The 16,970-nt window shown below is 39.8% G+C and overlaps 1 protein-coding gene across 1 annotated transcript; it reads left to right on the top strand.

The window, feature by feature from the left end:
* Positions 1-6,162: 6,162 nt before the first annotated feature.
* Positions 6,163-14,756, top strand: LOC125894842 (DNA ligase 1-like). The gene is made up of 9 exons (XM_049586483.1): positions 6,163-6,189; positions 7,329-7,429; positions 9,411-9,463; positions 9,552-9,604; positions 10,090-10,148; positions 10,252-10,423; positions 11,555-12,757; positions 12,843-12,955; positions 13,674-14,756. Exons 6-9 carry the CDS (start codon positions 10,417-10,419, stop codon positions 13,704-13,706), a joined length of 1,356 nt encoding a protein of 451 aa, XP_049442440.1. The 5' UTR covers positions 6,163-6,189; positions 7,329-7,429; positions 9,411-9,463; positions 9,552-9,604; positions 10,090-10,148; positions 10,252-10,416; the 3' UTR covers positions 13,707-14,756.
* Positions 14,757-16,970: the final 2,214 nt, after the last annotated feature.

Below are 16,970 nucleotides of genomic sequence, written 5' to 3'. Positions count from 1 at the left end.
GACTCAAACACGCACACAAATATTAGCACAAGCTTGAGCCCACATACTCGTCACACACTTAAAAGCCTGCAAGGATGCTGATGGGTTGATACCGCAGATATATCACAGCTTAGCTCATCCCGTTTTGAACCTGTGATGTTGCCAAAATAAAAAATAAACCAAAAAATGGTTTGATGAAAGTATTTAAGGAAACAGTTACCTTACAATACACCACGAGTGGGCCTTTCATTGACCCTTAAATGTTGAACAAACACCATGTTTGGTTTCTGGGGGTTATTTTCAGTTATTTGTTTGTCATAACTTTTCTTGCGCTGCTTCTCAATGTCAAAATGAGCTAAGAATAAAAAAATATCTTGAGTTATTAGCATTCTTGTAAACCTCAACTGTCTGATTCCAGTAAGAACCTGTTTCAAATGCAGTAAGCGGTCGTTTCAGGCAAAAGAAGAAGAAGAAGCTCACTGTCTTTTATGTACGAGTCATGCTGAGTTGTTGTTGCTGACCTATATATGACTCAATGGAAATTTAAGTGTAAGTCTGCAGATCACATTCTCAGACTCTTACTTCATTCTTTTCATCTCTTCATCACCTTGATTAGTCTCTTACTCTCACTCTTTTCTAAATGACTACATATCAAAAGGACCGTCTAGAGTGAGGTTTTAAGAGGAAAATGTATCTTAACTAAATGGAAATTTAAAGATGTGACTGTAAAATCAAGCTACTTCGAAACTCTCTGAGTTGCGTTTAATTGCACTGTGAACATTTGTGGTGTGTTTGTTGGTTCTGCATTACCCTCCTAATTTATCAAAGAGGATGTGAACAAAGTGCTGTGTTTCTGTTTCTCTGTACTTCTTAATATAAAGTGGATGTGTAAAACACAGTCACAGCATGGTTTCATTTAGAGGGAGCTCATAATTTACATGTACATTTCAAATCATTGATATGTTACATTTGCACGTTATTATATAATGGTTTCAAACCTTACATTTCTCTACATTTCAACAACATGTCATGTGTAGTTAGGTTTAGGCACAAAAACCCACTTGGTTATGGTTTGAAAAAGATAATGTTTTGGCATAAGGCATCCACCGTCAGTGGCACAATCACATCTGGAAATGCAGCAATGACTCATCAAAAAACACCCACATTTGGTGACACAAATGCCACAGGAAACACAGTGACAGTCCACAAAAAACACCCACATTTGGTGACACAAAAGTGGCTGCCAAAGCAGCAATGGCTCACTGATAAACACCAGTTTGTTAGCACAAGTGTTGCTGAAAATGCAGTGACATCTTGCTAAAAATCACCCACGCTCAGTGGTAGAAATGCCACAGAAACCACAGTGACAATGTGGTAAAAAAAAAAAACACCTTAATTTAGAGGCACAAACACTAAAAAATTGACGGTTTGGTGGCACGAATACCACTGGAAATGTGTCAGTGGCTCACTAAATAACACATATGTTCAGTGGCACAAATGCTGCTGGAAACAACAACCGGTGTTGACGTATGTTGGTCTCAAACATTGGCTTGCAGATATCAGAAGCGTCAGATAAGTGTCATTCAGCCACCATCTTCTCCGACTCCTGATGACAAAGTCAGCTCATCTAGAACAATGTCATTTTAGAAATGTTGATATGATATGTATGAATCATACACATGTAATGTATTGGTGGTTTGCATAAATGTAGCCTACGTATAATGCCAACATTTTAGGTGACTGGGCTGTTTCGTCTTTTTCTGTGGTTACATTCTCTTACTGTCAGATCAGAAGTAAGCTTAACAAACAAAAAGGAGAGTTTAAACTCATGTGTTTTAAACTAGGAACACTATAAACACACACACACACACACACACACACACACACACACACACACACAGTCTTCTCACTTGTACGTCACTTTCAGACCAGGTTGGAAGCCTTTTGCTGAGGAACCATGAAATACAATAATGAGTTGAAAGGGAAGCAGAGGCTGGGGGGTGCTGCTGCTGCCGCCACTGCTCTGTGTCGGTCGGCACCAGATGTTGGCTTTGGCTAAAGGAAGAGGTGCTGTTACTGAATACGGCTGCTCCCCTTCACCATGAACACTACCCTCTTTCTAATCAACGCAGCCCTGCCAGTAAACCTGCACATTACTCCCCCTCTCTGCCCAATTTTCTAATCTGAGTAAGACTGGATGGAGGTTTTCTTTCTTCCTGTGCGCCAACCCTGAGCCAAAACCTCCACTTCAATAGGAATTAAGCTTGTCGTCCCTCTTCAACATACAAAAGTACCTTTGTTTCTGGAGTTTGCTCAACATCATCTGTTATCATTTTTTCAACATCAGTTCATCAAGTCTGGGGTAATTTTAGGGCAACAAAGTCAATGATTATTGCCCTACGAAGGCAGACAGCGGTAACTACAGAAGCACAGAAGTTAAGAGAAAAAAGTTCAAAGTTTTAGGCTTCAAAAGTTTTGCAAACTGCGAAACAGATAGAAACTTTGCAATGCCTTCATTTTATGCCTTTTAAGCTTACTTATTTAACCCCCAAAAATACAGGTCAGCAAAAAATGCAGATGCAGGAGTGCAGATATAATCTCTCTTTAGATAATCCACTGGGAATACAAAAAAATAAATATATTTTATTTGGATTATTTACAGTTTATAGTTCATGTAGTCATGCAAATGCAGTTAATGGTAAAAATCTGTTCAGCCAAAGATATCAATGTCTGAAGTCAAGAAAAATGTCTTGCCCTCAAAGTTGAGTGCACAGGTTTCAAGATGTACAGCGTCAGTTGACAATAAACTGTAGGCGGGTGATTTCAGCATATTAATCCGCGAAAACACTGAACATCTCACCCAGGACAAAAACATTGTTGAGAACATAAAACCCTTTGAAAGGTCTCCTTAAAGGGATGGTTCTAATATAAAGGAACTAGATGGCATTCAGGTTGTGGTGCTCAAGCATCAAAAAAAATACATTTGAAAAGCTCAACAGCAATGTCTCTCTCCAGAAATCATGACCCAGCTCCTCAAGATAATCACACACCTTGTTGTGAGCAGTTTCATGGAGGAGATATTTTGTCATCATTGTGCAGCAGAAAGAATAACTAGAAACCGGACCCAAAGATGGCGCCTGGTGCATACGCCCAAAGAAGTTTCTAACTTCTAGATTCATTTCCAGGGTACGCAGTAGTGGTTCTCCCACTGGCTCTGTCTGTGAGCTCCCACTGGGTTTATAGATGTTACATTGTGATGACGTAACTGATTTCTAAATCGCCTTTCCAAGCTTGAGGGATTTTTGAAAAAAGTATAAAGCCTCCATGGGTCAAAAATTCATAATACAAAGAGATATACTGGCCTTCTTTGCAATTCAAGGTGTCCTGTCAATTGTTTCGCAGGCATCTCTTTTGCAGTGGTGTTCTACAGGGGAAATCCTTTGTGGGCTGTAGGGGATTTTTTCACTGCAGCACCGCGAGTGGCCACCGGGGAGGAATTGGAAGCAAGGTTGTATGATGTTCCTGATCTGTTGTTAACTCAGGTAGCACCACTGACACAGGGTGCATTCGTAAATCTAATCTGACGCTCTACACTAAAATGAGAGCGCTGTTGTTCAAAGAAACAGCGCATTCTATTTCTACATGAATTCACAAAGCATTAAGTAAATCAAACAGTCCTTCTGTGCTGCAGCATTTCCCCAGAGTGTCTAGAAGACTATGGTGTTCTTGTAAACCGAAATGTTTAGTCCATCAGCTCCCAATTCATGGGTTGGCCAGTTTTTTGCCAGACTGCATTCCGAGTCCGGTCTGACTCCAAAGTCGTCAAAATCCAGCGCTTGGGCAGTGACTTGTGGCCTCAGAAAACAATGATAAAAGGTAACTTTTAACGCTGGCATGATATGCGGCCAGTTGCCGTTGTAGTTTAACAGCGCCCGAGGCGTCAAGGGGCAAGGACGAAATTGAAGACGGTGAAAGTCTAACTGGTGATTCCTTGATTCCTTAAACGTCTGTCTCCACATCTTCCTTGGCCTCCCTCTCTTCCTCTTGGCGGCCTCAGGCACCCAGTCCATTGCCACACTCATTGACCAAATATACAGTTACTCCCTTTGTAAAGATGACATGAAAAGTATATGCAAAAACAACACAGTGACATAACAACCACACCCAGTTCCTCACTGTTGATCAGATTTGGGTGTGGGTAAGCAACGCTCTAACGGTGGATGTGGTTTACCAAGTCAGTTTCAACACCCACAACCTCCACAATCAGCAGATCTGCAGTGCAAGAAAAAAAGCGTGTGTATGTGTTAGGGAAAAAAAATCAGTTCTAATCAGCGCAAACAACATTCAGTTGTTTTCAGGTGACGCTTCCTTTCTCTGTGGCAGTTACAACGTCCACACATCATGCTGTACCAGGTGGGACCTCACAGGTGAGGCGGCAGTCCAGGGCTCCAGCGCTGGCCTCAGCCCAAGACTAAAGGTGTGTTTGATTTGGCTCTCATGGATCCGCAGCAGCACCTGGGCAGGAAGGCGAGACACAACACTTCATTATGATCCTCCAGCAAAGCCTCCTGGATGAACATCTGAAAGCTATATTTGAAATTTCCTCTTGCTTTTTCATTAATTAACCAATCAGTCATGTTTTGGAGTGAGATATTAATATACATCTTAAAGTGTGCTACTTAAAAATGTTTTGCTACTGTACATAAAGGCAGGTTGTGATACATTAAAGGTCCCCAGTAATAACAAATCTCACTGGGTGTAGTTGAAGGTAATTATGTGCAGAGTGAGCGCAGACGTGAGCTGCTAAACGTGTGGAATGTAAAGTAGATTTATTTCCTGTGAAACAGAGTGCCATTTACAAGGGTAACCTGTACAAACATCCAAGTCATTTTTACTACGACATGTCATCAAAGCCGAGGGAAATGCCCTGCTTCTTTTTTTCTTGTGTTCAAGGATGTGATGTTTTTCAGCCTCCTCTGGATCTCTGATGACTTTACCTCACTCTCTGAAATGCTGTTCAACATGTATCGGTTCGACATATGGTGATATTTAGAAGAAAAGTGGGCTGAGGAAATATTACATTTCCAATTTTATAAATTGTTATTTTTCCATAAAACCTTGGTGGTCTGTGCCATCAACACCAAGAGCAGCTGAGTCAGCCTCATGGCCCACGTGTTTTGACAAACCTGTGCTGTGTGTGTGTTGAGTGTGTGTGTTTTGGGGAGAGGGTTTGTGGGAGATGGTGAAATCAAGCTTGGTGAGACCCACTGAGCACTGACGTTGAGTTTGGAATACACACTGCTTTCCTTTCCTGGTATGGCTCCATGAATGGGACTCTTTCAGCCGTTTGCTCCTGCTGACCCTCCGCTTACCCAATATTCTCCTCCAGTTTGACCCAAGGTCTCACCACCGGCCCTCTCAGATCCACTGCCCAGACACCTTTAGTTCCCAAACCAACCAGCTGAAAAAAAAGTCACACTTTCATCCAAAATACACCTGATTGACAGGAGATCGACCTTCCTGGAAGCTTTTGAAAAGTTAGTCTGATTTGTTAATTTGACTCAATAGCTTGTGGCTCGTCTGGCGCTGCGGTCAAAGGATGTTTTTCCAGCATGAAGAGATTTAAGAAGAGAGCTGAGTCAAGAAACCTACTGCCACGAGAGTAACGGCTGAAAGGGCAGACAGGAGAGACAAGAAGAGGTGGTTTATTTAAATACTCGCAGGATAATGTTGGTGTTATTTCCTTAAGTATGAGCCAGTGTGGTCCATGTTGGCCTCTGCTTTAATGTCTCACCTTTTAGTGTGTGCACAGCCATCACAGCTGGGCTCACTTTGCTCGCTACGAAAGACACATAGGCCTATCACCGCTCAGGTTTGAATTTTAGACAGGTACCTTTAACAGGGACAGAAAGTCAACTGCAGACAAGGGGCTGCCCTAATTTGTTGATAACACGATTAGATTTCTAACTTAAAGTGATCATCTCAAAGATTTTCATTTGAATAAATGTCAGTAAAATCAGTGTCTATCATCGAATGATTCTATTTGCAATGGTGACTGAGCCTATGGCCCACTGACGAATACACTGCAATATTTATATATCTATATGTATTTCTATATATATATTTTTCAACAGTGGATCACTTTGAAAAATTGCAGCAAGTAATACAACAAGAAGAAATAGCCTCACTGTGCCCTGCAGGAAATTTTAGGTAAGCTGAACACAGGAATTTTACTTGTAGCCTGTTTCTGTGTTGTCGTAACCTTTCCTAAAAAACAAGAAAATAAAAATTTACTTTCCCCACCACTGGCCACCTTACAGTTTTGTTATACTCTATGATTTCAGGGGATCTTTGTCATCCAGAACAGAAGTAAGTTTTATTGTTGGAAAGACTTTTTGTATTTTAAAAGGTTGGAGAATAAGTAGACTTAATGTTTCTGACACTTGGCGTATATTGCTTAAAGAATTGTGAATCAGCTCTAGATAGTAAATGAACGCAAAAGGTGGAGGAAATGATTGAGATTAGCACTCTCCATTAAAGTAGTTCTTTCCCCAAGCCATCAGATAAGATGCTGCTTTATTTCACTCTATTGTCTCTGTTACTAACCAGAGGATGGCGACATTCTCAATGATGTAGACCCACCAGAGACCATAAAAGCCTCAGCAGGCTTCAGCCTTCAGGAAGCATACTCACAGCTATAAATACAGGTCAGATCACTCACTGACATGATCTCCTCCAGTAAAATCAGATTGCCCCTGGGGAACATCACCTGTAAGATTAGATTGATCCAAACCATACAGGCCTTGACTTGTGTAAGGGAGTGGCTCGTCTGTTCACGGATGTTGGGTTTCCTTCCTGGTACAGGATGTGCAGCTGAGCAAAAAATGAGCTCAGTGAATCAAAATCACTGGAAAGTTAGAGACGGAAAGACAAAGAGTCTTTGTGGGTTGGTCTGAATGGCTCAGGATAATAGTGTGATATTCTGCTTTAAAAAAGCAAATACAGATGAAGCAACAGACTGAAAAGACCTTCCTATGTCATAACTCAATGGGACATTTTATCTCAGCGAGGTAAGGCTTTATTTGAATTAAAAAATATTTTGCATGGACCACCGACAGCCTGTGCCACGGCTGAGTAGCAGCTGTTTCGCGGAAGAACTGCATCTCCCATGATGCGTTGCGGCGGCAAAACGGAAGCACATCCTCAGTTCAGAGTTCAACGTGCTAACATGCGTGTTTCAGTTAGTAGTGTGGTTCTGTGAGGTGCGTGGCCAGTTTTAACATGAATATACCTTTAAATTAGTCGTCTGTGTCGCGTGTTTATTTGTCCTCGTGTGTCCGACATGTCAGTGAACGCATCAAAGCACGAGCTGACCCAGCTGATCTACCGTCACCTGAAGGAGCAGGGTTTCCACTCAGCTGCAGATGAGCTCCAGAGGCACAGCCCACAGGTCAACACCGTCCACACACACAGACACAGACACACACACACACACACACACACACACTGTTACTGTAACGTACTGTAACTGCTGCAGTTTGCTCCACATTTACAGTTTTGGAGAGGAAACCCTGTGACACTGGGTCAAAACTCTTTGGCCACATGCTGCACTATCTTCCTGTCAACGTCACACAGCAGTTATGAATCATGAACTACATTATTAAAATGCTTACGTTGTAATTACCTGTTCTCTTTCAGTGCTAACTCTCACACTCTTCTTTAAAGTAGTTTCCAAACCACCAGTCATTTTGTCACTGCATATTAGTTTAATGTGTATCCATGTTTTTGAGGGAGGTACCCTTTAGATCTGCTGTTATTGTCAGCCAGCCAGGACTCAGTAATGTTACTCGTGATCGTGTCGTCCATTCAGCTTGAATAAATGTTAGATTGCAAATAGCTTAACATAAAGTTATTATGGGATGTGTATGCAACTCTAAATGCTGCCCACAAAGTGTAGTCTATTGTTTCATAAGTTAAAACAGTAAATAAATAAATGAATGGTAAGTGTTTCAAATTAGTATAAAACTAAATATGTGACAAAATTAAACAACTGTTTTGTAAGAAGACTTGTCCATTGTTACACCAAGCTATATTTGGTCTTACTGTAATTTAAAGGAATATTTCACCCCCAAAATGAGCATTTGTAAATTGATTAGTCATGTTCTGTTGTGTTGAATTTGTAGAGAAAACTTTGAAAATGGATAACTGATTAATTGATTGATTGGGGACCATGTTAAACAACAGCAAATATATATTATATTGTATTATATTATATATCAAAAGATCTGTTCACAAACTCAAACACAAGTCCTGCAAGATAATCCAAGTCTCATTTATCCAGTTGTATGCTCAGTACTTTACAAACACATGCATTCTTTGCTAAAGCCTTACTGTTGGAGTCTGGCTGTGACCAGAGCACAGAAAAGTTTCACTTTCAGTTCAGTTTTAAATAAGGGGTTAGTGAAAAAATGTGTGTGAAGCTATGAGCATACAACTAGAAAAATGAAAATTGGATTATACTGCAGGAGTTGTGTGAGAGTTTGTAAACAGATATTTTGATTTACTTGGTGTTTGTCTGTTTGTTTTTACTCATTTTTTCAATTTAAACTTCAGCATTCGATACAAGAGATACAGTTTTATAAGTAGCTCACATAGTGCTTTGATCATTGTACAAAGTATGTAGCTGCCTTAACATCTATCCAGGCTTAAGACGAGTAAAAATAAAAGATAAAAGAGAAGGAAAATAGGGAAAACAGAAAGGGAAGAGAGAAACAATTTACATAAAAAAGTAGACTAAACTTAAAGATATGATAGTGGGACAGGAATAGAAGGGGGGTATGGATTTTAGAGCTCCTTACTGCATTAACAAACTCATCATAGGACTCCACCTCTTTATGAATTTTGGGCTTTGCATAGTTTGGCTGTTTTTAAATGTGGTCCCCAGTCAATGAATAAATCAATGTACTCGCCATTTTCTGTGGAGGCTTTCAAGAAAGATGAAGTATTCTTCATGAATTCAGTCACATGGCATGAGTGATTTACAAATTGTCATTTTGTGGGTGAAGTATTTTAATGCAGCGGATCCCAACTTGAGTAAACATAGAGCCACTTCAGTCGGGCACACATGACCAACAGAAAAAAATCCGCACCCTTTTGACTGTCAGACACAGGTGTAAGTAATGTCATTACCACTTGAATGGAGGCGTAAATCTGACTAGCTTCATTAGTGCTTTTCTTGCTGTGACATGTCAAAATGTCTTCTCTGAAAAGATCTGCGAATCTGATTCATGTGGGAACATTTTTAAAAAGCTCTCTTTCTAGAAAGGCTATTAACATCAGGTCTGCATATTATGGTATATTATACCTAATTAACTGCCTGATCATTGCATGGTTGAATGTTTTGTTTTTATTATTATTATTTTATTTTGCAGGTGGAGACAAACACATCTGCATCATTGTACGACATCTACACTTCATGGTTAAGGTAAGCTTCTAAGCAGGAATCAAACATCTTGATTGGATTTTGTTGGCAGTGATGACACGTGTTCTAAGTAGTGTCTTTGCTCCATCAGGGACTCAAAGAAGAAAAAGCAGCCAGACTCGGTCAAAGGGACTCCAGTTAAGGGTATGACTGCTTATTTCGTAAAACATAAAATACACAGCATGGAAAGGGTCAATGTTAATAGGTTGTGTTAATTCCACTGCAGGAGAGACTTGATGTTCTCTGAGGTATCAGCATCAGCAATTGGGAAAAACGAGTTGGAAAATATTGGCATATTGATTTGCTTTTTCATTTTTTAATTCTGTCAAAACTGGAGATGTGTTCTGAGGTCTGGAGCCAGGCTAACTAGATGCAGTCCCCAGACCAGTTCTTTGTCTTGGTTTCATTCGTACTTTGCCTCCAACTTGTTTCAGGATAACTTGTTTTTTCATTTTGTATAAAACCTTTCTAATATGTACTGTTGATGATGTAATGCTCCTCAAACTTACATCGAAAATTGAGGAGTAAAGTCAAGTTTAAAGTGGGTTAACTTAAATGATTCTGGTATGGGGTTTACTACAGTCACTTTAATGCATTTTTAACCTTTTCTACATACTTTTTTTGTTCAGCCACACCAAGGAAAAAGAAGGACAAACCTGCAAACAAAGCAGAGACACAAAAAAAGAAGGTGAGTTTTTATTTTGTTTCATTTTTTACTAACAGCTGGTGCGATTGATGTTCTTTGACTTTACTCATTAGGCTGTTTGGCTGTTTTGTTTTTTTTCTTTTAGTCTGCGCCAGCGAAAAGGAAAAAGAGTGACGGTAAATCTGCAGAAAATGACATCAAGGCGAAAAAATCCAAGACCCAAACAAAAGACAAGGTGGCTGCTGGAGGAGATGATTCAGACTCTGACAGCAGTCTGGATGTAGATAAATGGAAGAAACTGGTGCTGCAGATGACAGGTAGGGGTGTGTGTGTGTGTGTGTGTGTGTCTGTCTGTGTCTGTGTCTGTGTCTGTGTGTGTCTGTGTCCCTGTGTCCCTGTGTGGCTGTGGCTATGTCTATGTGTCTGCTATTGCTAATATTTTTTTAAAGACCAAGCATTGAAACAATTCAGATAGTCAGAAAGTGACTTTCAATAAATAAATAAGTGATTAAGAATAAATAGATAAATGCACAAAGAAATATAAAAAATAAAATAGATAAATATACAGATATATAAATAAAAATTGATCATTTATCAGGGCATGAATTAATAAATGAATAATATTTATCTCTACTTTTTTTACAACCACGCTTATTTATTTTTTGTATTTATTTTTGCATATATTTAATTTATTTATACACTTTCTTTCTTTCTGTGTTTATTTATTTATTCCAGTATTTATTTTTTTTTAATATTATTTATTTCTAATTGTATTGCTACATAATAAAAAAAAGAATAAATAGAAAAATGCACAAATAAATATGAAAAATAAAATAGATAAAAGTTTATCATTTAACAGGACATAAATAAACGTCATATTTATTTCTTTTCTTTTCTTTTTTACAACCATGCTTGTTTATTTTTGTATTTAGCAATACTCATTTTTATTTTATTTTTTCCAATATTTATTTATTTCTGTGTTTATTTATTCTAGGAATTATCTATGCATTTATTTAATTCTATATTAAATTATTTAGTCCTGTATTTCTCCATACATTTATTTATTTATTTATTTATTGATATTTAACTCATTTTTGTTCTCCACAAGATACTGTACATAAGAGTAAATGTCTGTGTTTCGGGGAGGTTTTCACATTGGAAAGAGGCAAGATGAAGGGCGTAGAGGTGAGTGGAGAAAGGACTGGAAACTGCAGGACATGTGGAAGATGAAAAGACAGGGAGGGCTGGGTTCTCTCATTTAAAGGGAGAAAGACAACCACCAGACAGGACAGCACCTCCCATGAACAACCTCACCATGGGAAACAGTGATTTCATACAAACAGCGCTGTGCACAGCTGTGTGGCTGCCACTGATGAATTTTCTTTCAAGCGTTTGTGCCTCATAGTCATGTTTATTCAATGTCTCCACCGTGTTTACTCTGTCCACAGAGTCTGACATCGCCAAGATGGACACCATCAATGCTCTGGACTCCTCTGCTCCTCCACCTGTGAAAAAGAGAGTGAGGAAACCCCGGGCTAAGCCTCCTGCAAAACCTGACACTCCCCTTAAACAGAATAACGAGATGGCTGGAAAAAATGAAAAGGTGGAGGAGAAACCTGTGACTGAAACACCAGCAAAGAATACTAAACCCAGGAGGAGCAGCCCAAAAAAGACTGCACCTGTGACCTCCTCTGCCTCCTCAAGCCAAGTGCAAAACATCACCTCTGTAGAGGAGAGACCAGGGATGTCTGCCATCTCTCCGTCAAAACAGACACCAAAGAAGGAGAAAAGGAAAGACATGACTCCCAGTGAAGAAAAAACTGATGAGACAACGTCTGAGCCCAAAAAGAAGAAGAAGAAGAAAAAGGAGATTACTGAAGAGGAAATGGTGGAGAGTACAAACGAGACTGGTGGAGATGGAAAAGACAAGAACAGTAAAAAGGAAAAGAAAAAGAAGACTGAAGTAACAGATAAAGAATTAAGTGATAAACCTGCGGAGCATGAGAAAAATGCAAAGGGAGACAGAAAAAGGAATGAGACTGAAAAAGAAATCATCAAGAAGAATACAGATGGCGATGTTGCAAATGGGGAAACATCAGAGCCGTTAGTTCAAGAAAAGAAACCCAAGAAGAAGAAAAAGGAGAAAACTCATAGCGAGGAAAATTCAGAGCACGCGGCTGAAGAAAAGAAAGTAAAGAAGAAGAAAAATAGAGTTGATAGTGAGGAAAATTCAGAACAGGCAGCTGAAAAAGTAGAAGAAAATTCAGAGCAGATAGTTGAAGAAAACGAAGCAAAGAAGAGTAAGGAGGCTGCTGATGGTGAGGAAAATTCAGAGCAAAGAGTTAAAGAAAAGAAAGCAAAGAAGAAGAAAAAGGAGAAACCCGATGAGGAAAATCCAGAGCAGATCGTTAAAGAAAAGAAAAAGAAAAACAAACACAAAGCTGATCATGACGGGGAGATGTCGGAGCAGATACTTGAAGAAAATACGACAAAGAAATCGGAGAGCAGCGACAGAGCAGAACCGCCGGAGCAGATTACTGAAGTGAAGAAGAAGAAGAAGAAAAAGGACTCATCATTGCAAAATAATGACACAGAACCACTACCTCCACCCAACGCTGAGACATCCACTTCCTCAACAGAGAAGAAGAAAAGTGAGTAGATAAGTCGCATCAATCGTGACAATGCAGTTTTGCTGTGTTTGTCTGTATGTTCATATTCACTTTTTCATTGTGTCAGAGAAGAGCAAGTTGAAATCAGCTGAGGTCCCAGACACACCTGACGTTTCGGTCCAAGACGCTGCAGCAACACAAACCCTCCAAACACCCTCAAGTAACTCCACCCCCAAAAAGGTATCACAGTCTTGAACTCCTCACCAACTCCCCGATCACACAGAAGGTGTTTTAGCAGCTGGAGGCGGCTTTTTGCAATTGTTTATAATGGGATTGGAGCACCTGGTGTTTTTGCCAGAGCGCTCTGCACTCCTCAAGTTGAAAAAACTTCAACTCAAAGCGAAAAATCACCCCACGTCATCTTGTTTTTTTGTCATGGTCACGAAAACAAGTTTACAGCTGGTAAACATTGGAGCAAGAACTGGTGGTAGTGGTTGCTGGATACCCAGAGCTATACAGCCTGACGATAGACAGCAGGTTGTCAAACTGCCCCCGAGTCATCCTAAAATGTGCCTCGAGACGGCCATCATCGAGGGGAAGCTCCTGGACCAACTGGTGGTAATCCCCGTTATCCACCTTCTTTTTTAGGGTCTCATGTTCCCACACAGATCTCTGTTTCCCTGTGACCGACAAACTATTAACTAACAGCCGCTCACCCTCAACCAGAGCTACAGAAAGGACCTTCTACCCGAACATTTTAGGAACTAGATACTAATTACTGGGGGAAAAAATGGTAGAAAAAGGAGAGGTTGGTGTAAAGACATGTTGGCGTGAAAACGCTGTGAAAATACAAAACGCTCTCTGTGTGATCAGGGCCTAACATGTTATTTCTTTAAGCACCAGAGGATCATTCTTAAATTGCTTTTAAAATTTTCTGTTTTCTCTTTTTCCTTCACAGAAAAAGAAGTCGTCGAAGAGCACAGAGTCGTGAAGATGTTTGACTCTTCAAGATGAAGGCGTTACATCCTCTCTGTCCTATTTCTAATCATATTTTAATAGTTAGAAAAACACTTAAAACTGTACAGAGAACATGACTTGTCTATTTTGGTACATTTTAACAAAAAAAAAAAAAAAAATTTCATTGTTTTATGTGTTTACCCACAGAGTGTGGAGCACTGTGCCACAGCTGTTATTTTTCTACTTTGTCTTATCTGATTCTGCCATATTAATGGCACGATTATGTCAGAGGGTTTTATAATTGTTTTATGGAATGGACGATCCCTCATGGTATTTCTTTTCGAAGTGAAAATCAGTGGTTGATTGAACAGAAAAATGTCTCCTTTAAAGGTGTAGTCTGCGATTCTTATCTAACCTCTCGGTCCGCTGGCTGTCTGTTCTGTGTGTGGGCACTAAAAATAAATGCAGTGTCCATTAAAGGGGACACAAACAGAGTGGCTCAGACCGAACCGAACGACACTATCATGCTGTGCTCATGCCCAGGACAGGTGATAGCCCGTGGGTGTGTACAAATGAAGGCAGAGAGAGCGAGAGGGATGCTAACATGGAGTCTCTGGAGGAGCACTGGTGGGAGGGGTTTATTTGTTTGGGTGTTGAGTTCAAGTATCGCTGACCTCACCTTTAAACAAATTCTCTTTCAGTCTCAGGACTGTATCCCACGATAGTCCTAAATGTTAATTTGCTTCCTGTGTGCACCCACTTACTCTGCTCTTGTGGATGGAAAAAAAGAAAACACCACATGTTTTGATTAGTTTTATATTTATTCAAAAATATCTGGAAAACTGTTTTAGCAGTCTATTTTTGGTATCGGGTCAAGTAGCCAACCTATGTTTGTGAAAAGCATGTTTTTTTTAAACAAAAGTTTTAAATGTTTGATAAAGCTTTCATATGCTTTATATGCATTGTATATTATGCTTTTAATACAAACTAAACAGTATTTTTTTCAATGTCTCTGTGCCTGCCTTAAGTCTTTTAAGTCTGTTATTTGTGGACAGGAAGAAGAGATACACCGATCAGCCAAAACATTAAAACCACTGAATAACATTGATCATCCTGTTAGAATGCAATGTTTCGCTGGGAAACCTCGGATACTGGCATTTCTGTGGATGCCACTTCATGCGCTCCACCCACCTAAACACTCCTGCAAACCAAGTACTCCCCCTCATGACAACACTCCAAGCAAAGCAAAAACTGCTCCAGAATGGCCAGAGGAACATGACGGAAGACTTTGAGGCATTGACCTGGCCTCAAAATACCCTAGATCCCAATCTTATCAAGCATTTGTTGGAGCGTTATGACAGTACCCCTGATCCACAATGGAGCAAATGGTAAATGGACTGCACTTGTATAGCGCCTTTCTAGTCTTCCAACCACTCAAAACACTTTTACACTACATGTCACATTCACACAGTGATGGCCAAGGCTACCATACATGTTGCCACCTGCCACCACTCAGTAACCATTCACATGCCCTCGCACACCAATGGAACAGCCAACAGGAGCAATTTAGGGTTCAGTATCTTGCCCAAAGAGACACAGACTGGAGGACCCGGGGATCAAATTGCAGATCTTCCGATCAGTGGTCGACCCGCTCTGCCTCTGAGCCACAGCTGCCTTCTTGAATCCGACTTGGCTCTGACCTGTTGAGGCCCTGTGCCCTGTGGTGTTTGGCACCAGGGTGCTGGTGGCAGATCCTTTGAGTCCTGTGTATTGTGAGGTGTAGTACCAGCACATCACACGGATGCTCACTCAGGTTGGGATCTCGAGATTTTGAGGCCAAGTTGACGCCTTGAGCTCTTTGTCACATTCCTCAGGCCATTCCTGAGCAGCTGGAACAGCATTGAAATTAATTTACTTGCTGATGATTCGAGCTCTGGGTCTGAGGCACTAGTTTATGGTGTGTTGTATGATGTGTGCGTATATGTGAGGGGCAGGGGGGTAATTTATTACTGGGTGGATGATGTGATGAAAAGAGGGGATGAAAAAAATTCAGCTTGGACCATGAGTTTGTTCCGCGCACCTCCTGGGGTGACTATTTATATATTTATATTTATTAAATATGGCCCCAGTTAATTTAATTTATGAACAATGTTCGCCTCCTTTTTTGGATTCTCCGTTGACCGTAGAGGCAACCGATAAAAACAAAGTTGTCTTCACAAATTCAAGGCAACATGCAGTGAATAATTAATATACAAATGGTTATTTTGTTGGTGAAATATTCATTTAAGAAAATATCAGATTAATTTGGCATCTGCAGCAGACAACATACAGTACATAGTAGACAGACAACAGAAACCCTTTACAGAGAGTGCTCTGTGTTTGCCTGAGGCCTGCTTGTCAACTACAGTACTTGTGTGTGGTGAGGGTGATGATGATACAGAAGCTGAAACCAGCACTCTCCTGTGTTCAGACAATGCACTGCAGCTTTGTGTGTAACCTCTTAAACAAAATATTTTACCTCAAAAAATGCTGGCAGCTCCATGGTTTTCTAAAATGCAAAATTCTGTCACAAACTTGTGATATACCTTAATTACAACCAGCATATTAAGTGCACTTGACTGGCTCAAAAAACTGACCATAAACTTGAATCTATTTTTACAATATTGTATTGCTTCTGTTTTATAAATGCAACAGCGTACATGTAGATGTTTTGCACTATATGCTGTTTATGTGGTTTGATACATTCATGACCACCTCAGGATGTTTGCATATTAGTTCAGTAGTGTATGGTTTCAGTCCAATTACCAATTACCTGAGATTCCAGATAAAGGTTTTACTGCAGCAATTCTGGCTCACTGCTGTTTTCTGCTGCAGGCTACACTCTAAAAAGTAAGATGACTAATTCATTTTTACATAATATGTTGCAAAAAAATGCACACATTCAACACAAAATGACTCTAAATTATTTTAAAAAAAAACAAAAAAACAATGGATTTCCTATTGTTTATTGTATGCAGGTAGTTTTGCAGGTAGTATTTTGATAGAGTTCATGTACACAGAGAAAGTTTTTTTATAATTTGAAATGTAAAGTTGGTATTTAATGAACATAATGTGGTTTTAAGCAGAAAATTGACAGACTGGCTAATTGTAAGAGGCAGGTAGAAAGGCAGAAAGTATCTTACGGAAAGTTTAGGTTAACACTTGTTGGCAATTGTAAAACTATTGATTTTATATAACAAATATCACTAATTTGCCTCAAGAGGCTTCACAATCTGAACAGCATATGACACCCTCTGTC

Source organism: Epinephelus fuscoguttatus, linkage group LG9, assembly GCF_011397635.1.
Source record: "Epinephelus fuscoguttatus linkage group LG9, E.fuscoguttatus.final_Chr_v1".
NCBI lineage: Eukaryota > Metazoa > Chordata > Actinopteri > Perciformes > Serranidae > Epinephelus > Epinephelus fuscoguttatus.
The sequence above is the reverse complement of the archived record's forward strand: the minus strand, read 5'-3'. Positions and strand labels throughout refer to the sequence as shown.

Coding starts and splice junctions, on each gene's coding strand:
- LOC125894842 (XM_049586483.1), top strand. Junction 12,758..12,842: donor CTCAACAGAGAAGAAGAAAA/GTGAGTAGATAA, acceptor TCATTGTGTCAG/AGAAGAGCAAGTTGAAATCA. Junction 12,956..13,673: donor GTAACTCCACCCCCAAAAAG/GTATCACAGTCT, acceptor TTTCCTTCACAG/AAAAAGAAGTCGTCGAAGAG.